The sequence below is a fragment of the Hippocampus bargibanti genome, linkage group LG08 (assembly GCF_051943395.1).
Source record: "Hippocampus bargibanti isolate YZ-2025 linkage group LG08, ASM5194339v1, whole genome shotgun sequence".
Lineage (NCBI taxonomy): Eukaryota > Metazoa > Chordata > Actinopteri > Syngnathiformes > Syngnathidae > Hippocampus > Hippocampus bargibanti.
The window spans coordinates 13,629,413-13,652,280 of record NC_142741.1 but is presented as its reverse complement, the minus strand read 5'-3'; the positions used below and the strand labels follow the sequence as shown (position 1 = coordinate 13,652,280).

Here is a 22,868-nt window from a genome sequence, read left to right as displayed (position 1 = left end):
TAAAAAATAAAGTTGAACTTTATTGCTTATTAAAAGTCATGCGATGTAACAACTTTGGAAGCACTTTCTGTCAGGATCTGGTTGGCGACCAATGGGGGGGCGCTGTCGGCCCCGCCTGCACCTGCACAGGTGCTGGTCGTCCCGATCAGACTGGTGACCAACGGGTAGCGACGCCAGCCCTGCCGGCAGCCTCGCAGGTGCTGGTCGTTATAATCACTGTCACTTAAAAGGACACCCGGCACGACCATCCGTTGTCGGTTCATTGTTTGCTGCATGCATTGTGTATGTGTTTTTTTAACCTTGGCAGACTTTTACTTTTGGTTTTCTTTTGCTACTTTTTTCCATTCAGATGATTTTGATGTTTTACATTTTGTTCCTGCTGACCTTTAATTTAATACAATTTGTCAAACAACCTCCTACTCACTCCTGCCTGCTTCTTGGGATCCGCAACCGCCATCACCACCTCGCAAACCGTGACACTTTCCATTCACAAGGCCTGATATCACTGAGTGGAGGTGTCTATCGGCGTCGATACAAAATATCCCAGGAGCTTCTCCACTTGAGTGCGCGCAGCTGATTGGCCGACAGCTCTGGGCTCCCAAAGGTCAAAGGGCTGAAGGCGTGGTAGGACAAGAAGACACATGCCAACATGGCAAAAAGGCACCCCAGCAACACACGGCGGTGTGTGTCATTGCTGAAAACATACATACACACACGACTTGTATTTTTGCATGGTGAACCTTTGATGCATTGTGGTTTGTTTCGAGCATGGCTACAATAATGCTAATGCAAAGCTGGAAAGCTACAGTATGTGTGTGTTTGTGTAGTGTGTCTGCATATGTGTGTGTGTGTAGAGTTAGTCAGAGAAGTGTAGTTGTCCCTGTATGCATAACAGTCTACATGGTGAGTGTGTACTCCTTTAATAAGTCTTTATATGTTTGTGCTTGAGCAAAATGTCTATGTATTTGTGCATGTATACCTGAGCAAGTGTGTATACACATGCTCCAGCAGGGGGGCGCTGAGCAGATGCAAGAAGATGAGGGCAGGCAAGTAGTGGTACAGGAACAGATGTTTTTCCATTAACACGAACGGAACAAAGTTCAACAACCAGCCGCCGCTGCACAATACGCCCAGCGATACGAAGCGCTCCCACGCAGCTATATACACCACACACATATAGAAGAGGTGTGCAGGTTGTTTTTTGATTGTATGTTTATGCGTACGTGTGCGTGCGTGTGTGTGTGTGTGTGTGTGTGTGTGTGTGTGTGTGTGTGTGTGTGTGTGTGTGTGTGTGTGTGTGTGTGTGTGTGTCTACCATCTGGTATATCTTTGATGCCCCTCCTCCTTCTCAGCAGGTAGATGGCTACCAAGATGTAGTAGCCCAGGAGGCAGAGGTGAGAGACACCCCATGATACTGGATTACCAATTAGATGCATTTGAGCCTGCCACAACACAGACATGGTATGATCCGTCACTCACCGACTCAGACTCACTCATTCTTTTACTAACAGTACATTTATAATCTCTCAAACACACAGATTATAATTTCTCGCACACAGGTTATAATTTTTCTCAACACAACAAAAAGGCACGCATACACAATATCAATAACATTGGACTTCCGCATGAATGCGCCTCTCACGTTAGTGGAAGGGTGGAGCCAGTAGGCGATGTTTGTGTCCATGGTGAGCCACTCCAGAGGCGTGGAGCTATATTTGTGCTCATTGTCCTCCTCTTTTAAAGTCAGCATCCTCCACTGGTGGTGATATCACACAATGACATCCCTTCGACGATGATGCCATGTTTCGACATTAGTGACAATGACGCACCTGAACCTCCAGAAACTTCGACCACAGAGAAATCTTCAGGTTCACGTCAATATGTGTGGGGGAATGAAGCTCTGCCTCCCTGTCTTTCTGCTCCTCGCCTGCAGACACATGAGGGCCATTCCATGCCAAATCCTCCATTGTGTAAATTTTAGGAGAAGTGTAGCACTAACATTTAAAGGACAACTGACGTCACTTTTTTGTTTCCTAACTGACATCAGAAAACGTTTTATAGCATCTAAAAAAAACAAAACACACAGTATGATATTTTTAGCCAAATGCAAAACACCAATAAAAATGACTTAAAGTGTGTAAAAAGTACTTCAATTTGAAACCGGAAGTGGCCAGTTTCAGAAGGTCCCACCCCCATCTTTGTGGTGTCACGGCAAGACGTCTTGCCTTGCTCTAGAATCAAAACAATGGCTTCAGATTGGGAGAATATGCTTTCTTGTTACTGATTTAGTTATGAATATGATTCAAATAGTTCTGAAGAGGAAAGCATACATGTTTGCAATCGATTAAAGAATTTATTCCGTGCCATTTTGAGGCAACATTGGGGGGAAATGTATCACCAAAAAAAGAGACAGAAAATGGCGACCAAGCTCCGTGTGAGGAATTAATCAGCCCGTTTCAACAGGCTGATAAATTCCTTACATGGAGCTTTGTCGCCCTCTTCTGCCTCTTTTTGGTGCAACATGACGTTTTCAGACCAAACAAGTACAGCAAAATGCATTGACGTGATGGAAGGACTGCTATAATGTGTCCTTTTTTTCGGTCAGGGGCGTTCCTTCAGTGACGTAGGGTGAGGAATCGTCACCAACTCAAAAACAAGACTTCCAGAATATTCAGTGCGAGTCTTAAAACGTAAAATATAGCTATATGCGGTGGAATCTTTGTACGCTCAGTAGAAGTCATTTGAAGCCAGTTTACAAATTATGGACACAACTTGTCCGGAGATGTCGGTTGTCCTTTAATTTAGTTTGCAAAAATGAGAATGGCCGCCTTCCTTTGAACCCCTTTTTTCACTAATCACAAAAAAAGTCATTGCTGGAAAGGGAATTCAAAGATTTCAAACACAGACAATCTGATTCGAGTAATTTTAGATTTTGATACATAATTGAACCTTGAAGTTGACCCTATGGATCACGTAACACAAACAGTGTTTTTCAACCCAATTTCTTGCATGTTCTCGAAAAAAACATGCCTTTTTTATTTTTGCAGCAATTACGAGTCAAAGTATCCATCCCCTGAGATTGGCACAGCATATTTAATGAAAATGTAATATATATTGAACTTCAATGAATATTGAAAATATTCAACATTCAATAAATGAATATTCAATGAATACAGATTTGCACATACATATCGCAATAACATTACCGTGAGGAACATCACTTCGAACGCAAAAGGGTGAAACTAGTGACACAGGCTGCCCTTTGCAACTGTTATCTAAGAAGATGACATACTGACCGGTGAAGTTTTTGTGTGTCTAAAAGAGTGTGAGAGTTGACTTGGCATACTGGTTCCATATCTGTGCTCCTCCACTGTCCATGTCACTCCACTGCTGTACCCTTTGACCTTCTCTGCTACAACTTCCATCTGACCTGACGCCCAGTCTGGAAGTGACAAACCACTTAACTAACACAGACGCGCGCACACACACACGCACACGCACACACACACACACACACACACACACACACACACACACACACACACACACACACACACGCAAACACAAACATAGATTTATGAATCAGGCAAAAATGGGAGCGCTGCGTGTGTGAGGCGGTTTCTTGTTACCTTGAGGACTGCTGATGTGTTGACATGAACCAAGCGAACCTCTGACAAGATCGTCTTCCATACCTCGGAATCATCCTCACGGTTCACAATGTCCTCAAACACATCATAAAATCAACGTTGTAATCAATGGCAACATGACCACTCTCATCTCCGCTTCTCTCGAGGCATCTAGGTCATCTTTCATTAGTGTTGACAGAAGCGTAAAATCCAATTAATTGAATTAACGCTGTGAGCGACATTGATTTGATCGATGCAATACACAGGGATAAGAATGACAAATGAAAAAAAAGGTGGGGAAGACGCACGCATATACACACAGTGGTACCTCGGTTCTCGAACGCCTCACAGTTCGAACAAAATATTCGAGATATTCTTGCTTCGTAGTTCGAACACCAATCGGTGTTCGAACGCCAATACGGCGCTTGAGTGCGTACGCGAGGGTGGGGTGCTGAGCGGCGTACGGGTGTATCGCTCTCTCCGTGACCAACTGTTGTCACTTGTGGATGTGCTGCGTTTTGCTCTCGCGTTTAATATAGGTGTACGAAGAGTTTTAGCCCCTAATCATGCCTCCAAAGAAAGTAAGTGCTGCTAAAAGTGACAAAAGAAAAGTAGTGCGTACAACTATTGCATTTAAGAAAGAAATAATCGCAAAATATGAAGGAGGTGTGCGAGTGTCTGATCTGGCTAGGGAATACAGCATGGTGAAATATACGATCAGTACGATATTAAAGAATAAGGAGGCTGTGAAATCTAGTGATGTGGCTGTGGGAGTGAGAGCAAGTGTATTTGAATAGATATTTGAAGAGAAAAGAACATCCTGTAGACGAGTCATCCGTAGCTGACACGTTCCGAGCGAGAGTGACGGCAGCTGACTCGTCGGAACGTAGTGGAATGTTTGGGATCCCAAAGCAGACACGTATACTAACCAAGCAGGATGTTTATTCACAAATAAAAGAAAACACAGCGAGTAAGAAGGAAGGGGGTGATCCGACACCTTACTATGCCAAAATGGCACACGAGGGTGCAAAATTACGTAATCCCGGAAGATGACATAAATTTAGGGGAAGCAGGGAAAATACCTCGGACCGGATACACTCGCGCATCGAAGAGTCCAGGTACGGTGGCGAGTTGAGTCAATCATCCGGCATTGGCGAGGTGATCGCGAACCGTATAAATGCCCCGTGTCCGTGATTAGAGAATTGACAGCAGGTGGAGAACGGCCGGGAGAGGCAGCCTGTGTACAAACCCCTTGTCCAGAGGCAACCAGCTGTGACCCACACGGTCAGAAGATGGTCCACAGAAGCTGAAGAAGCTCTGTGGGACTGTTTTGACTCAACCAGGTGGCAGCTCTTCACTGAGATTCACGGGGAGGACATTTATTCACTCACCGACTACATAAACTTTTGTGAACAAAACACCGTACCCACCAGGACTGTGCAGTGTTTTTCCAACAACAAACCATGGATTAATCCCGACATAAAAGATCAGAAGAAGATCAGAGAGGGGAAGAAGGCCTACAGGATGAAAATGGAGGAGCAGCTGCAAGCCAGCAATGTCGCTGGTGTCTGGAAGGGCCTGAAAAACATCTCAGGCCACAAAAGCCCAGTGACATTAAACGAAAAAAACGAGGACTGGGCAGATGAACGCAACCGCTTTTTCAATCGGTTTGACAAGTCGCCTGTCGCCCCCGGACCACCGTCAACTTCACCTGTAGCTGCACCTGCACCAACTCTCACTGGGGCCTTACCCTCCCTGCCCCCTCTCACGACCAGCTTCCCGCAACCAACAACTGCCCTCCCAACTGTTGCCACACCCTCAGCCGCCACTCTGCCTCCACGTTCCTGCCTGTCTGTTACAACTGCGCAGGTGAGGAACCAACTGACGTGGATGAAAGTGAGGAAGGCAGCAGGTCCGGATGACATCAGTTCCCGACTCCTCAAGACCTGCTCCGACCAGCTGTGTGTCATTGTCCAGCACTTGTTTAACCTGAGCCTGAAGCTGGGCAGAGTTCCACAGCTGTAGAAAACGTCATGCCTGGTCCCAGTGCCCAAGATTGCCAACCCAAAGGAGCTCAACAGCTACAGACCGGTGGCACTGACGTCTCACCTGATGAAGACACTGGAGAGACTCGTCCTCGCCCACCTGCGACCGCTGGCAAGCTCATCGCTGGACCCGCTACAGTTTGCCTACCAGCACAGCATCGGTGTGGAGGATGCCATCATCTACCTCCTTCACTCGGCGTTGCTGCACCTGGAGAATGCTGGGAGCACGGTGAGGATCACGTTCTTCGATTTCTCCAGTGCCTTCAACACTATCCAGCCAAATCTACTGGGGGACAAGCTGCGGCATGCCAGAGTCGATCACCACCTTACATCCTGGATTACAGAACTGTGATTCGGACAGGCTTCTCTGCAGCACCGGAGCGCCGCAGGGGACAGTCCTGGCTCCATTCCTGTTCACCCTCTACACCTCGGACTTCAACTACAACACCCAACCTGCCACCTTCAGAAGTTCTCTGACGACTCAGCTATTGTCGGCCTCATTACAGAGGGAGACGATAGGGAGTAAAGGGGACTGACAAAGGACTTTGTGGACTGGTGCCAGCAGAATCACCTCCAGATCAACACCGGGAAAACCAAGGAGCTGGTGGTGGACTTCTGCAGGAAACAATCCTCACCTGCATCGTTGAACATCCAGGGTTCGGACGTTGAGAGGGTGACCTCCTACAACAGGCATGGGCAAACTACGGCCCGCGGGCCACATACGCCCGCCGAACTTGCCCAAATTATAGTACAAACAGTGTCTAAAACTCATGACAAAAAGCTAGCGAAGAACAGGGCAGATAACTGAAAAGTTGCCTGCCCCATTTTTCCCAACTTGAAGCAAAATGAGACCAATCCCATTAAGAAACATTGTCACAAAGTATAAAGTTTTTTTTTAAATCAAGAATGCACCAACTACAAATGGTACCTTAATTTACGCTTAATTTACGGCAAATGCGCATGGCTGTAAATTTTGCTACAGTAGTCGATTGTCATTGTGGTGCACAATGCAACGTTTGCATTGATTCCTACGAGCCACTAAGCCCCTTTCATAAGTCTCACGTACACTTTACAGTCACGGTTTAATGTAAATTTACGTTTTGTAGCGTCACATATGTTGTTAGCTTCTTTTGAATCTTTCTTCTAGTTTGAGGTTCTGTGCATCTATTTTGGAAAATGACATGCAATTGCACGACTTTGTAACGCTTGCGAAAGTCCGGAAGAAAGAAGCAGGCTTCTGATTGGATGCCGAGCCGAGTATGCAAATTTCAACTGCAGGTAGTCTATGTTTGTGTGCTCGGCGACGGTACACGTGTATTGTTTGCGCGTGAAGGCGAGAGCGTCAGTGAGGAGTTTGTTGAGCGCGCGGTCAGGACAAACCATCTATGATTTGGCGGAATTTAACACAAGTAGGTATTATTGAGCTTGAATATTTCGTTGTGTAATAATATGTTTTGAATGTTGAAAGTGATTCCATTTTTCAATAAATGTTGATTTCTTTGCCCCTTCGATGGAAACTTAAAAACAGACGCAATCTTGATAAATCACAGTGCATATGTTATTTTAATCTATTTCCATTTCCTCCTCCAAGTATCTGCGAAATAGTCTGTAAATGCCATATCTTGCATATTCCTTGAGACAAATTTATTAACTGATCAGGGATATTTTTCACATTTGAAAGACAGTTAATAAATTGGGTTGTAGTGTTTTTACTGTGCTATGAGGTTTGTACATACTACATTTAAAGGACAACCGGCACCATTTTTTGTTTTTGTTTCCCACTGACATCAGAAAAACGTTTTATAGCATCTAAAATACCCAAATCAGGCAGGCTGATATTTTTAGTTAAATGAAAAACACCAATAAAAATGACTTCAAAATGAAACCGGAAATGGTCAGTTTCAGAAGGTCCCACCCCTCTGTTCGTGACGTCACGCCAAGACGTCGTGCCTTGCTCGAGAATCAAAACAATGGCTTCAGATTCGGAGAAGATGTTTTCTTGTTCTTGTTCTTCTGAAGAGGAAAGCATAAATGTTTGCAATTGATTCTAGGAGTCCTCACATATCAATTCGAGCCGTCAATGACAGCAATGTAGCACCCAGAAAAAGCAGAAGATGCGCCCAAGCGCCGTTGGAAATGGGCTGATTTGTCAGCTGGGAATTTGTGTCAGCGAATATCAAATAGTTGTCTTGGTGCAACACACAACGATTCACCATGGCGTTATTTATGTGTTTTCCTTCTAATTTCGCCATCAACACGGATCAACACGGATTAACACGAAGTTTTCAGACCAAACAAAGTACCCAAAATGCATTGTATGTCGCTTTCTCGGTCAGGGGCGGTCCAAACGTGACGTCACATGGGGATCGTCATCAACTCGAAAACAAGACTTCATATATTCAGCGCAAGTCTTAAAACGTAAACTATAGCTATATGCTGTGGAATCTTTGTAAAATACGCTCAGTCGAAGTCATTTGAAGTGATTTTATAAATTATGGACATAACTTGTTCGGAGTATTTCCGGCCCAAACACTCCCTCCAAATGCTCCTGGCCCGGCCTCTCTGTCAAATTTTAGAACCCAATGCGGCCCGCGAGTCAAAAAGTTTGCCCACCCCTGTCCTACAAGTACCTGGGTGTTACTCTCAACAATAAACTGGACTAGACTACAAACACGGATGCGCTAATCAAAAAGGGTCAGAGTCGCCTCTTCCAACTTAGGAAACTGAGGTCTTTTGGAGTTCAAGGGTCACTCCTAAAGACTTTCTATGACTCTGTGGTGGCCTCAGCCATCCACTATGGAATTGTCTGCTGGTCAGGCAGCATCACCACCCGGGACAGAAAAAGACTGGAATACCTTGTCAAGAGGGCCAGTTCTGTCCTGGGCTGCTCGCTGGACTCTCTGGAGGAGGTGGGCAACAGACGGACGCTAGCTAAACTAAAAGCTATGATGGACAGCCCCTCCCACCCCCTCCTTCCCACCCTGACAGCACTGGGTAGCTCCTTTAGCCAGAGATTATTACACCCACGCTGCAAGAAGGAGATGTACCGCTGCTTGTTCCTACCGACTGCTGTCAGGCTTTGCAATTCTCAGTGATCACATGTGAGGAAAAAAAACTGCACACTTGTATATATGGGTTGATGCAATATTTCAATGTGCCTTTCTTGATACTTGCACTGTGTACAGTTTTTATGAAACGGTTTTGCACAGTATACAGTTGACAGTTTTATTTTGTTATGCTCAGAATATCTTGTTTTCTATCCTTTCACCCCCAACCCCATCCCCTTTCAATTGCTGCTGTGGACTGCAAATTTCCCCATTGTGGGACGAATAAAGGTTTTTCTGATATATATATATATATATATATATATATATATATATATATATATATATATATATATATATATATATATACACACACACACACACACACACACACACACACACACACACACACACACACACACACACACACACAAATATAGCCAATATGTTCATTGCAAATTAGAATCTAACAAATGAGAACCTGTTCTCTCCACAAAGGCGAATCCTTCGGTCCATTCAACCTGATTTTTTTACTCGTCCGCTTATTGAAAAGGGGGCGTTTACCTGTTTCGACATCAATGGCACCTAAGTCAGGATCATCCAATCAAAATTGCGCTTTCCGCCAACACAAGCCAAAACAGGAAATGAACAGCGAAAATTTGCGCTTTTCTCAAGAATGGTCATTTTGGTTTGAAATTGTCGGAAATCCGCCAATCGGCGGAAAATTCTCATCCCTGAATACAAATTGCAGGGACTTTTTGTGTAGTCGTACTGAAAGTCTCTATTCCCTCATGTTGACGGAAGCTAACAACAAGGTCTTTCTTTCAATTTAAAAGGGTTTACATTAACTAAAATCCCATGTCGCATTAAGGACAACGGTAGAATCCTGCCAAATTAAATCCCCTTGAGTTGGAGACAAAAAAAAGTGAGCTGGGACATTCATATTGCAAAGCCAATTAATTCCCGTGAGATGACTTACCACTCTCCAAAGGTTTTGGGCGGGCATAGACACATTGAAGTCAATGTAGCCTGACACTTCCTGGGCATGGGGGCTGACAGGGGCTGCGACGTCATGGCTTCCGCACACAACAAAACACACATGTCCCATGCTAGCGGACGTCCCAAAAATGATTCGCATAATAACCATCGGAAATTACCTATTGAGGAACCGTGATGTCATTCCGTGAAGCAACTGGACCATGTTGCCGTGACGCACCGCACGAGGAGGATGGCCTACGGCGAGGTCAGCCCTGATGCAGGTGAGGCAGACATGATTGACATGTTTACATTGACAGCCATCCGCCCACCAGGTCCACTTACTTGTCAGCATTCTTGACAATCCACCAGTTGTTAACATCCTTAAATGAGTAACAGGTCACCTGCTGCTGATGAGAGCTGCCGCGACCGTTCTCATACCTGCGTGTGCGCGCACGCGCACACACACACACACACACACACACACACACACACACACACACACACACACACACACACACACACACACACACACAGACACATACGCACGCACTCATGCACACACATTTTGATTTAGCGAGATGCCACCTGAGGTGCTGCTGTTCCCTGTGAGCTGACAGTAGGACACCTGATTGGATAGTTGGCTTTGTGAGAATGCAGCCAGCATGGGATAGGCAGGGAGGCAGAGCTTCTCAAAGTCACCTGACTACCATACGCAACCTCCAGGGGCTGACCTTGAGTGATCCGTGACAGACCCCCCTGAGTGACGCAATCAAACCATCAATTTGCATAGGTTTTTCAATTTATGTGTATGTGGGTGAGTGTGTGTATATAAGTGTGTGACTCTCTGGCTGTGTACCTCAAGGCTGGCTTGGAAGGCGGGGCTCATCAGCTGGTCATGTGGTCCAGTGCGGTATAGAAGAGTAAGGTGCAGATAGAAGCATAAAACGTAGAGAACAGCAGGAAGCACCAGCAGACACACACCACGACAGACACACTCAAAAAACACCCTCACCTAACAGAGAAACACAGTAAGATGTGTTACAGTTCTTCTGAGGATGCTCAGTGTGCATTTGCATATGTGCACTCACGCCGCTCACACGAGTGTCACCAATCATCTTCCAGCAGTGCGCAGAGGCCACGCCAACCAGCAGTAGATAGGAGAAGGCGCCCATGTACTTCACCCTGAATATGAAAAAACATGGGCACGGTCACAGTGTGTGTGTGTGTGTGTGTGTGTGTGTGTGTGTGTGTGTGTGTGTGTGTGTGTGTGTGTGTGTGTGTGTGTGTGTGTGTGTGTGTGTGTGTGTGTGTGTGTGTGTGTGTGTGTGTGTGTGTGTGTGTGTGTGTGTGTCTGTCTGTGCATGCATGAGTATCTAACCCAATGGCACCAGCGCAGGATGTTCCGGAGAGGAGAAGCCAACTGTATCTGACAGGCCAGCTATGAGGTGAGAGGTCAAAGGTCACAGAATGTCCTCCTTGCAAGGTTTCGAGGCAGCGAGGGTTTGGACTTACCTGCTGCTGGCCCGGTAGAAGCGCAGGTATGACAGGAAGGACAAGAGGATGAAAAAGATCAGGATTGACTCCAGCAGCATCAGCCGCGATTGGACAATTAGAGCGTTATCTGCAAATAACAGAGACATGTCAATTTACTACGTCTGCCGGTGTGTGAGGATGACATACCGCATTTATTTGAGTATAATGCGCAAAATGATCCACCTAAAAAAGAACTCAAAGTTTGTGTGCGCGTTATAAGAGGCCTGGGAAAAAAATCTCATATACAGTGATACCTTGGCTTACGAACTTAATTGGTTCCCAGACAGAGTGTGTAAGGCGAAAAGTGTGTATCCCCAAAATTAATTTACTATAGGAAACCATTAAAATGAGAATAATCCGTTCCCAGGTCCCCATAAAAAATAATTTTCTACTTTATAATTTTCTAAACCTTAAAACTACACAAAATACACCTTATTTTATGTATAATAAATGTGCTATGGTATTATAATTAAATTATTAATTAAATTCTATCTCTATCTCTCGATCTCTATTTCTCGACCTCTATCTCTCTATATCTATCTCTCTCTCTATCTATCTCTCTCTATCTCTCTCTCTCTCTCTCTCTGTATCTCTCACTACTGACGATGTGTCCCAAATTCACAACCTCCCATCCCTGAGGCACAGCTCCCACACCACTCTCAACATCAAGGCTAATCTCATGTGAGGACCATCCATTGGCACAAATGGACAGAATAACATCACGTCCAGTGTTTCATGATTCATTCTTATTGTATTATAATTAAAGAAATAAACTGGACTTTATAATAAAGTCGTTTTATTTACCTTTGTGATGGTCGTCAATGGCTTGATGGAATGGAGTGGCTGGTTTTATCAGCATTAAACACTCGATGAGGAACGTAACCTTCTTCTTTCACATTCTTGAGGAATGATCCCTTGTAGGTACTTTCTCTGTGATAATTTTATCTAGTTCCTCATCAATTGTGTTCTGTTTAGCTGGGTTGATAGCTTTTTGCATTAAGTGTACAGATGGCTTGTGCAGGTTGTTTGTGTAGCCTGATTGATGGGATATTTTAACCTTGCAGTCTACACTCTGCCTTTGAACTATCAAAGTTGAGACTCTCACTGCCGTCTGCCTGTTTAAACCACCTCCCTTCACTGCTGGGTTCTTGACCAATCACGTGACTTTAACCAAAGACTGGGGGAAGGGGTAGGGTGGGGAATAGAGGACAAAAACAGTCGGCGGCCATTTTTTAGTGAGAACAGGCTCGTTCGCGAACGACACATCACTCAATGAGACAGCTCCGTGTACAAAAAAAGTTCGCATGCCAAGGTAAAATGTTCATAAATTTAACGTTCGTAAACCGAAAATTTCGTAAGCCAAGGGGTTCGGAAAGCAAGGTATTACTGTATATTTAATGCTTTATTCCTTCCAGGAGGGGGCAGCATTTCCATGGCTATTCTCCATAGTCATACTTTGTTCCACCTTCAGCTGTGGTTAAGTTTCGATTCTCAGAAAGACCCGGATCAGGGGCATTCATTTTTTGTTATTGTTGATTACCATTTCTTTAGCTACGCTTCATTTCCTTTCCTCGCCCACACTGAAACGTGAGCTAAGCCGTGCTGTTTTTTACAATTACCAATATCGAGTTTCGATTCAGTGTTCTTCATAATGTAATTGAAATATTGTTACCCGTTAGATGGCAACTCAGGGTGTAAAGGGAAAACGTTCTGTATATGACGCTTCATTCAAGCTCAAAGTTATTGATCATGCTGAAATTCATGGAAATCGAGCAGATAGTCGAGAATTCACACTACTAGTGACGGGATGTTAGAGAATGGAGAAAACAGAAAGTCGTCCTGAAAGATATGAATAAAACCAAAAAAGCACAACGAGAAAGACAAGCCATTTACTCCAGACATGGAAATGGAACTTTATGAATGGATCATTGTCCAAAGAAGTAGTGAGTACATCGTACATCACTCCACTCGGACTTTGAAAGATTGTAAATAAATATTTTTAATTTTATTTCGCTATTGTGTTCATAGTTTACATTGTCAATAAATAAATAAAAATTTATTATGGATGAATGCGTTGTGATTTACAATGCTTGGTCTGAGCCAAGAAAAAGTGAAACAAAATTTTATACAGATTTTTAATTGAAAATTAGGGGTGGAAGTTATACATGTGTGTGTGTTATACTCAAATAAATATGGTAAGTGGTTACCTAGCAAAAGCAGCAGTGCTGATCCCAATGCTGACAAGTGACCAAACCCCAACTCCAGAGTCAGGCAATATGCCAGGGGAACGCACAACGCTCCGCACACTGCCGGGAGGGCACGCAGACTCCACACGCTAACACTGCAAGGGTACTCTGTCACCCAAAACAAACACACAAGCAATCAATGATGCAAAACACACACACACACACACACACACACGCACAGACACACACATACACAAAAAGGTGTGTGGTCTGACCTGCTCCTATTCGGTTCCATGTGAAGTTTCCATCAAATCCTCCCAAGTAGGCTGCAAAATGCAGATACTCACATCAATGACACACACACACAAAGTATTTTGGGCATCATAGTAGCCTACCCCCTAATGCCAGAATCATGTGACCAAATGGTGGTCCACTGTCATCAATAAAGAAAATCCTCTTCATGTAAAGAGACACAAATTGGCCGTAGTAAACTTCATCGAAGCTGCACACACAGATAGATATTGCATTATATAAGATCAAATGTATATTACATATGATATTATGAAGTGTGTTAAAGGGGTGCTTCTTACACAACGGCATTGGGGTGTGAGAGGCGGTGCATCCGGGTCCAGAAGGTGAAAAGAGACACCAAGACGAGAAGCAGATCCACGCGGACAGTCACTACCAGAGGGACCTGCAGTACCATCCTCAACACTACACCAGCTGGTTGTTGAGAAATTAAACAGAAAAACAATGGGTAATGATCCCAGACCTCTGCACTGGGAGCTCAACACCCTAACTACTGGACTACCAGGGTAACCAAGCGTAAAATATATACAATGAATATTGAATTTGGTGAAACGATTTATATCCCGGTAGTCGAGTGGTTAGCACACCGGCTTCACAGTGCAGAGGTCGCCGGTTCGCGTCCCGGTCCGGCCTCCCTGTGTGGAGTTTGCATGTTCTCCCCGGACCCGCGTGGGTTTTCTCCGGGTCCTCCGGTTTCCTCCCACACTCCAAAAACATGCATGGCAGGCAGATTGACCATTCCAAATTGTCCCTAGGTGTGAGTGTGAGAGTGACTGTTGTATGTCTTTGTGTGCCCTGCGATTGGCTGGCAACCAATTCAGGGTGTCCCCCGCCTCGTGCCTGAAGACAGCTGAGATAGGCTCCAGCAACCCCCGCGACCCTAATGAGGAATAAGCGGTACGGAAAATGAGATGAGATGAGAGAGATTTATATTTTTTCTTTCAAAATCGTGAGTTAATACTACGTGATCACACAATCTTCAAAGCTTCTGACATTTGCAACGCTCTTGACTGATTCAATATCGGTTCGATAATTTCAGACGTGAGCACAGCAGTCAGCTCTGAGCTCCTGCTTGTGAACTAGGGAGAATATGAACGCACAAACCCGCCGCAGCAAGGCAAAACATTCTCACCTTTGTGGGGGTAAGATGCAGTTATAATTAGTATTGTTCATACTAGGATGAGGCGTATGTTAGGCATCCAACACTGAGCAAGAAGGAAAATGCAGTGCTGATCACTGATATGATGTGTTTCCAAACATAGTACCAGAAAAGGTACTTCGGTGTGCAGTTCACTTTTCACATAAATGTATATCGACCTACATTTCAGGAATGAACATATCAGGTCAATTAATAAGTGTCAAGGGGGAAAATAAAGGTGCAGTGAACAGCAAGCACACAACCCTCAAACTGGTAATAAACATATACGGCGGCCAGCAAGAGCTGCTTATGAGGTTAAATTTATTGCATTTTATATTTTAAATATTAACCATATCACTTGTGTTTGTTTAGCTCATTTAGAACCGTAGAATGCAGCGTTGTGAAATATTCACAATGATACGGCTCAAAGCAGTGTTATCTTTGTATTTATAGAATTTAGCTTTGCTAAGGGACTATGTTTGTTACTTTTTTGTTTCATTGGATGACTTCAGTAAAAATAAGAGAACCGTCCATTTATTTGCAGTACAGTATTATTGACATAAATATCTCTAGTTTGATTTGGGTTTGCAAACACGTACTTCTGGCTTTTCTGTGAAGGATGTATTGATCGTGCATGAGTCATCCACATTAATCATACATCCTGACGATAAACCGAATCCAGGCAACATGCACCATGATTTCAAGTATGCTATGATTGCTCGAGGCTGACGCTGGTTGTCCATGCAAAAGCTAAAGCTAATGCTACAGCTAATGCTAACGGTTGCTCACAATGTGCTCATAACGGTAGTGTCAAGTTGACCGTGTTCATCCGGCTCATTCTGGTCTCGAAACAACAACCAACTGCCAGACAGTTCGGTCCGTTCGCATCTACTCCTCCGCTAAATCGACGCTACCTTGGGAGGGACTTTTCCTTCACGATTGATACAGCCTGGCTCACTCACTCGCTGCTCCGCTCGCAACCCTGGGCGTTGCTATGGAAACAACAGTTCAGATAGCAATTTTCTTATACAATCGAATGGCCAATCAATAATCACCATCACCACCAAATTATGACTTCATCAACTTGTCTGATTTCGCGTTTCTTATCATTATTATTTGATGCGTACATGCACACGCGCACACGACACAAACAACTGCGGTCAAGCCGGCCTCCACTCGCAAAATCGAAGTCAAGTGAGCCGCCAGTGGTCTGGTTGGATAGCTGGGGTGCTCTAGTTTCCCCCAGCCGTCATCTGTACTTCTTTTGAAGGTGTCGGACGTTTCGCTTCTTATCCAAGAAACTTCGTCAGCAAACTAAAGTCTTACTGGTAGTTTAGGCCCTATATATATCCCTACTGTCCAGACATGGCGGTGTCGGACTCTGCTATGATAGGTCCCTGCTCTCAGGTTGGGGGGACTACTCCCTGCAGCTCCACTGATTGTTCCTCTTGTTCTGACTAACGACTGGCCTCCAAATTGAACCTCACCCCACCATATCGGTTTAAAGAAGGATTTGTTGCGTCACACGAGTGTGTGATTTTGAAGTGCGCTTTTCAACACTTTCATGTCTTTCAATTCCTTGATCTCCTTGATGTGCGTATCACCCTGACGCATAGCACACGCTTGCAAATTGTATAAAAGGAGCTGTCGCGGGACAGAGAGATTGGGCGAACCACGGGGCAGAATCATCTCAGACTCACGCCCGGACGGACATCACGGCACGACTTGCTCGACTCCACGCCACGATCAAGCTCTGCGCGTCACCTGCCAAGGAGATCTGACAACGAACCTACTTACAAATAAAGAGAAACATCAAACTCCTTAGATTTAGCTGTTTTTTGAAAATCGCTTCTTTTACTCCCCTTTCAAACCAAACAAAATTCTCAAGTGCTTTCTGTAACACTCAAACTCACCCCCAGAAAAAAATGAAGCAAAAAAGAAATTTGTCATGTTAACTGACAATAAAATGGGAAGAAGAGCACTCACGCCTCACATCAAAAACCAATCAATACCAGAAAACAAAAAGAAAGAAACACCGCATAACTTAAAGTCATGAATAGCTATGACATTTTGCTTGACTGCAAAAGCCTCAAGACACAACAACAGAACACCAAACAAAGATAACATTGGCAAAAAACAGTGACCACATTTTTCTTTCTTGTAAAATTAGCCCAGAATTTGAACTACCCCACCACAGAAGAAATCTAAAATCAAAGAAATGAACAAGTATTAACAAATCAAGGTCAGTGTAGCAATACCACCACATGAAAAACAAAAATCAAAGACATGAAAAAGTAATCATAAATCAAGGTCAGTGTAGCAACACCAACCCATGTGTGAAAGGAAAAAAACACAACACTTGTGTTCATTTCTTTTCTCATAAAAACTGGATCGCCTAGACCACAGGTGTCAAAATTGAAACTCGGAGGGTAAAATCCAGTCCGCCACATAATTCAATGTGGCCCATGAAAGCAAATCACGTGTCAACTTCTATGAACCCTGCTAAAATTCATGTCGAAACACAGATTGTCATGTTTAACAAATAATGATGAGATTTTATGATTAATTGTGCCACCCAACGCCCATACAAACCATAATTGAACAAACCTCCGCAAACGAAATGATGAGTTTATCCATCAATTTGTCGTGGACAAGGAATAATATGTATATAAATATTCATTCAGCGTTACTGACATACCTGCCGATCGGAGGTAAAGTTGAACCTAAAAGTGGCCCATGACAAAAACAAGCTTGTGCCAATTTGCAATTTAGACCCCAGAAAGATGCATATGTTGCCACTTCCGTAATTAATATCATTATAGTATTAGTCACCCCTTCTGGAGACTGGAATTTGTGAGCGCACATCTAAAACGTCTGTGATTTTGTAATACCATGCCGTCGTTCGTCTTGACCATTGTTCTCCTAGCGATGGTTCTGCACAGCCTGGGAAGCAAAAAGCTAGTAGCCGACATTCATCGTCAAAATGCATCTAACAATACCGGCGTGCAAAACTACAATCTGAAACATGATTGGTCTCATCATCAAATCATTTTTAACCGTACCAGATGAAAAGCCCCCCGCCCCCTCTCTTCACAACCAAGTTCCGAAGCCCGGGTGGTGAAACGTTATCGCGTTACAAGAATTTCACGTACTGCGCAGTTGATAACATATACCGAAGAAGATTAGGGCCATTGAAGAAAAAGAAAATAAGGTTCTGACGTTATTCTCAGAATTCTGACATTAAAGTGAGAATTCTGACTTTATTGTAAGAATTCTGACATTAAAGTTAGAATTCTGACTTTAAAGTGAGAATTCTGACATTTGGCAGACAGTTGGGTCACTCTGCCATCCAGTCGTTGAAGGTTAGCTGAAGAAAAACATCCCACCATCTTTCCCCTCCATTTCTTCCTGAATAGTACCATATTCACAGCACACATTAAGAACTTCACACCAACGTTGAATGTATAGTTAGTTGAATGATTAAGTGGGAAAGTCAAAGACGAAGAAAAAGGGTGAATGAGTGTTAAGGCAATTCGCTATATGAACATGTTAAACATCTTTTCTATTTCCTTTTGCATCATTTTGTTTTTCTTGGACTTCCTGTCATGTCACATCCTGCTTGCCTTTACATGACATCACATCCTGTCCGCCTTTACATGACATCACATCCTATCCATCTTTATAAAAGCTCTCCCAACACACCCCATCTCTCTGTCTCTGGCCCTACTCAACCGACCTCACAATGTCCCTGCTGTCTACATGATTAAAATAATCTTTTTTGTTCAACACCTTGGTTCCTGCTGGTTTTACTACCATCTTCTAACAGCGTGAAGAGCCATGAACCAGAGGGAAGGATCATTTTTAGCCCATCAACATGTATGACTACATGGATGAGTATTTTTATATTATAAGCAGAAGCATTCTTCTTTGCAAGCATAATCAATGTATCATAGGCAAATGTAAGATAACTAAAAACAACAACCCTAACAAGATTAAAATATACAAATCCATCCTTTATCTGAGTCACTCAATTTCAAGTTATGTAATTCAAATTCAGAATACACTTTTCAATTCTAAATTATTCACCTTTAGTTGTTGGTGGCAAATATTCCACCTCACAGTGTCACACCCCGATTAAGAAATGTGAAGGGTTATTTTTACTAATCATTCATTAGATTGGATGGGCCTTTATTCATCTTGCAATGGAGAAATGTAAAGGACAGCCGACATCACTTTTTTTGTTTCCTAACTGACATCAGAAAAACGTTTTATAGCATCTAAAATACCCAAAACACACAGGCTGATATTTTTAGTCGAAACACCAATAAAAATGATTTAAGTGTCCAAAATCTGCAAACAATTGAGCTGCGAATTGGGCATTTTCAGAAAGTCCCGCCCCCAGTGGTCGTCCCGACCTTTGGCGGACTGCCACGTTCGGATTGGCGACCGCCGAGTAGCGCTGTCAGCCTGCCTGCTGCCTCGCAGGTGCTGGTCGTTATAATCAGTGACACTTAAAAGGACTCCCGGCACGACCATCCGGTGTCGGGTCATTGTTTGTTGTATGCAATTGTATGCACTGTGTATGCATTGTATGCTGTGCATGTGTTTGTTTTATCTTGGCAGACTTTTACTTTTGGTCTTTATTTGATACTTTGTATTTTTCTGTTTGAATGACTTTGATGTTTTAGATTTTGTTCCTCTTGACTTTATTTTAATACAATTTCTCAAACACAACCTGCTGCTCCCTCCTGCCTGCTTTTTGGGATCCACCGTGCAAACCGTGACAGAATGACCCGACCAACCATCGGATCCCGCAGGTACAACGGACCGGTCTCATTTCCACCCTGTGCCTGGCAGTGCAACGTCCACGTTGGCCCACGCCTTGTCGAGTTTGAATTGCGTCACTCGACGAGCCGTAACGTCCACGTCAACGTCCGGCCGAGACCTCCTTCCAGGTGGCTGTCCAGGGTGACACTGGGTGTCTGGCAGTGCACGCCCACGTCCAGCCATGCTGTCGTCGTGCATGTTAAATGGAGTCGCATCCACGACGAGCCGTGCAACGTCCGCGTCAACGTCAGTCCGAGACCCCACTCATCGCTGGATCCCGGAGCGGCTCAGGACTGGTCTCGTTTCCCCGGTGCCGGGCAGTTCACGCCCACGTCGGCGTCCGGCCGAGACCTGTTCCCATACGGCCGTCCAGGGTGCCACTCTGCGCCTGGCAGTTCGACGTCAGCGTTTAGCCATGTGTCATCGCGTGAACGTGCGAGAGGGATCGCACTCACGCCCACGACGATCCGTGCCGCGCCAACGTCAGGTCGAGTCCCGTTCCCATCGGGCCACCGCCCATCGTATGCTGGAGAGGCAGCGGTTGCCATCTCCACCATGGTTTCCTAGCGAATGGACCTTTTGGGAGACTGTTGGGACTTCTGGAAGCAGTCCCTTGAAGGGGGGGGGTACTGTCATGATCTGTTTGGCGACCAACGGGTGGCCCTGTCGACCCCGCCTGCACCTGCACAGGTGCTGGTCGTCCCGATCAGTGGTGGACTGCCACGTTCGGATTGGTGACCCACGGGTAGCGCTGTCAGCTGTATGCTGTGCATGTGTTTGTTTAACCTTGGCGGACTTTTACTCTTTGTCTTCTTTTGATACTTTGTATTATTTTCTGTTCAGATGATTTTGATGTTTTATATTTTGTTCCTGCTGACCTTTATTTGAATACAATTTGTCAAACACAACCTCCTGCTCCCTCTTGCCTGCTTTTTGGGGTCTGCACCCGCCATCACCACCTTGCAAAACATGACAAACACCAACTCAAAAACAAGACTTCCGGAATATTCAGCACGAGTCTTAAAACGTAAAATATAGCTATATGCGGTGGAATCTTTGTAAAATGCGCTCAGTAGAAGTCATTTGAAGCGATCTTACAAATTATGGACACAACTTTTCCAGAGACGTCGGTTGTCCTTTAAATTTCACAGCAGCAAAGTTATGAAAGTAAGAGGAAAGGAAATGAAGTAGAAAGTACAAATGTTTGTTTTCCCAACACACTGTCCATTAGTGTTTTCTTACAGTTCTTACAGCCGAAATGAGACCTCACAGGCTAGCATGTTGTGTCAGAGATCAGGAAATTGATGTCACAATCCAAATATGGCTACATCTGGCTTTGGATGGTGAAAAGAGGGCATGGAGAGTACAACAATCTGATGGATGGAAAATTGCAGTTCAAGAACAACATGCATTCCAGTTTGGACTCTTGTGTTCACTGTTAAATAAAGAAAAATGCAGTTTTTCAGTGTATGTGCAGTCATGTACATGTGAGGCTCACAAATTATGACAATAAAATATTTTTCTAACTATTTTTCTTTATTTTTTTTAAATAAGGGTCAAGTAAATAAATTTCTCCACTGCGAGACGAATAAAGGTACATCCAATCCAATCCAATATGGCCCATTAAAGAAGTGGCGAAATGGCTCAGTCAAGGTTGAATTAAGGTGACATCAGGAGCCTGTTCTGGCCGGATCTGGCTATTCAATATGGCACAGATACAGGTCGGATGCGGCCCACATTGTGGTTGCCGGAACCGGGCTACTTCTAGACCGTCATTCATTGCCGTATCTGGGCTGAGTGCGCAGCCGTGTTTGGGCCTGAGCTGGGCCAGACCAATTTTGCTGCCTGGGTTGGTGTTTGTGCAGTGGCGGTCCATGCATTTCACACCGAGGCCTTCAGTGAAGTCCTGCTTAGTCCGACTTGAACAAATATCCCTCGTAATACCATTATTTATGACACAAGGGCTGGAGATATCATTTACAAAAGCACACGCACGTAGTACTGGGCGTGGCATCACCTTAATCGTCTACAACACAGGCTATTTTCCGGAGCAATTACACATCAATAAATCTGCATCAGCAATTAGAACTTGTCACTATACATGATACTGCAAACACTTAAAAATAAAAGGAAATTTAAAATCATTTGTCCACAAAGTTTTATGAAGTCCATCAAGAATATGCAATCTTTAACAAGATTTTACGCTAAATTGCAAAATGTCAGTTTAATATAAGAAAAACAACAAGACATTCACAAAACGAACTATTTGTTGAAAATAAAAGTAAACAAATCTTTTTCATTTGTTCTTGAGAATAGGCTTACCTACATGCGACAGCGAGTTGTCCTCTCCTTCAGCCATTGTGGGTTAAAAAAGCAAGTAGATATACTTGGTTTTTCTGCTAAAGTTTCCGGGTTTCCGGGCTGAGGGCTGAGGTAAAGTGAGTATCCAATCACAGGACGCATACGTCATGTTCAACGCGAGGCCCTCTAGCTGGCCTTACTGTGCCAACTCGTTATCTGATTGGCTATCACAACTGTATATCAACTACATGTGCCCGTTCATGTACAGCGCACAGACGCCCTGACTGTTGATTCTGAAGGCGTCGGTCAGATTTCATACAGCCTGGCGACACAAACTAGCTGAATTCTGATTGGATTAAAAACTCTGACCTAAAACTACAACACTGAAAGGAGCATAACCAAATGGATATAATATAGCATCAAGAAAACAGTATGTAGAATAATTATATATATATTTAGAAAAAATACTTTTTTAATGAAATTGACTTTTATTATAATTATGATAATGATGTCTGATTATGTTAGGCCAGCAGAGAAGGCCTTGCTGGCCCTGACGGCCCACCACTGTGTTTGTGTTGGCCAAGCTTTTACGTCAGATGCCCTTCCTGACACAACCCTCTGTATTTATCCGGGCTTGGGACCAACACAATAAGTCACTGGCTTATGTCCCCTTGTGGCTACAGAACAAGCAACTCTATAAGCTTAATAAAGATGAAGATCCTTGATAAAAAGGCAATGACAGCAAGGCTAAGTCATCGGCAACATAAAGTAAAACCACTCACCATTTGATGACAATGCCTTGCTCTTAATGTGAAATGGGCAGATGATATAAATATGTTCACATAAATTTAATAAATCCCTGCCTCTCTTCTGCGTATGTA

At 44.0% G+C, this 22,868-nt stretch overlaps 1 protein-coding gene across 5 annotated transcripts in view; it reads right to left on the bottom strand.

The window, feature by feature from the left end:
• pomt1 (protein-O-mannosyltransferase 1) overlaps nt 1–22,868 on the bottom strand; it is a 67,062-nt gene continuing 44,194 nt past the window's right edge. The window contains exons 1-20 of one of the 5 annotated variants that reach the window (XM_089002726.1): nt 15,774–15,870; nt 14,003–14,135; nt 13,808–13,914; nt 13,688–13,738; nt 13,434–13,580; nt 11,206–11,314; nt 11,072–11,131; nt 10,782–10,875; nt 10,550–10,705; nt 10,319–10,449; nt 10,036–10,131; nt 9,873–9,965; nt 9,695–9,791; nt 3,630–3,722; nt 3,347–3,464; nt 1,830–1,927; nt 1,643–1,756; nt 1,316–1,442; nt 980–1,157; nt 1–694 (exon numbers count right to left, since the gene is read on the bottom strand). In XM_089002726.1, coding sequence (XP_088858852.1) covers nt 520–694; nt 980–1,157; nt 1,316–1,442; nt 1,643–1,756; nt 1,830–1,927; nt 3,347–3,464; nt 3,630–3,722; nt 9,695–9,791; nt 9,873–9,965; nt 10,036–10,131; nt 10,319–10,449; nt 10,550–10,705; nt 10,782–10,875; nt 11,072–11,131; nt 11,206–11,314; nt 13,434–13,580; nt 13,688–13,738; nt 13,808–13,914; nt 14,003–14,118 — 2,160 coding nt within the window. In that variant the 5' untranslated portion in view covers nt 14,119–14,135; nt 15,774–15,870 and the 3' untranslated portion in view covers nt 1–519. Of the gene's footprint in view, nt 695–979; nt 1,158–1,315; nt 1,443–1,642; nt 1,757–1,829; nt 1,928–3,346; nt 3,465–3,629; nt 3,723–9,694; nt 9,792–9,872; nt 9,966–10,035; nt 10,132–10,318; nt 10,450–10,549; nt 10,706–10,781; nt 10,876–11,071; nt 11,132–11,205; nt 11,315–13,433; nt 13,581–13,687; nt 13,739–13,807; nt 13,915–14,002; nt 14,136–15,458; nt 15,871–22,868 lie in introns of those variants that run through there. The other 4 variants (XM_089002725.1, XM_089002723.1, XM_089002724.1 and 1 more) reach the window with 4 other exon arrangements.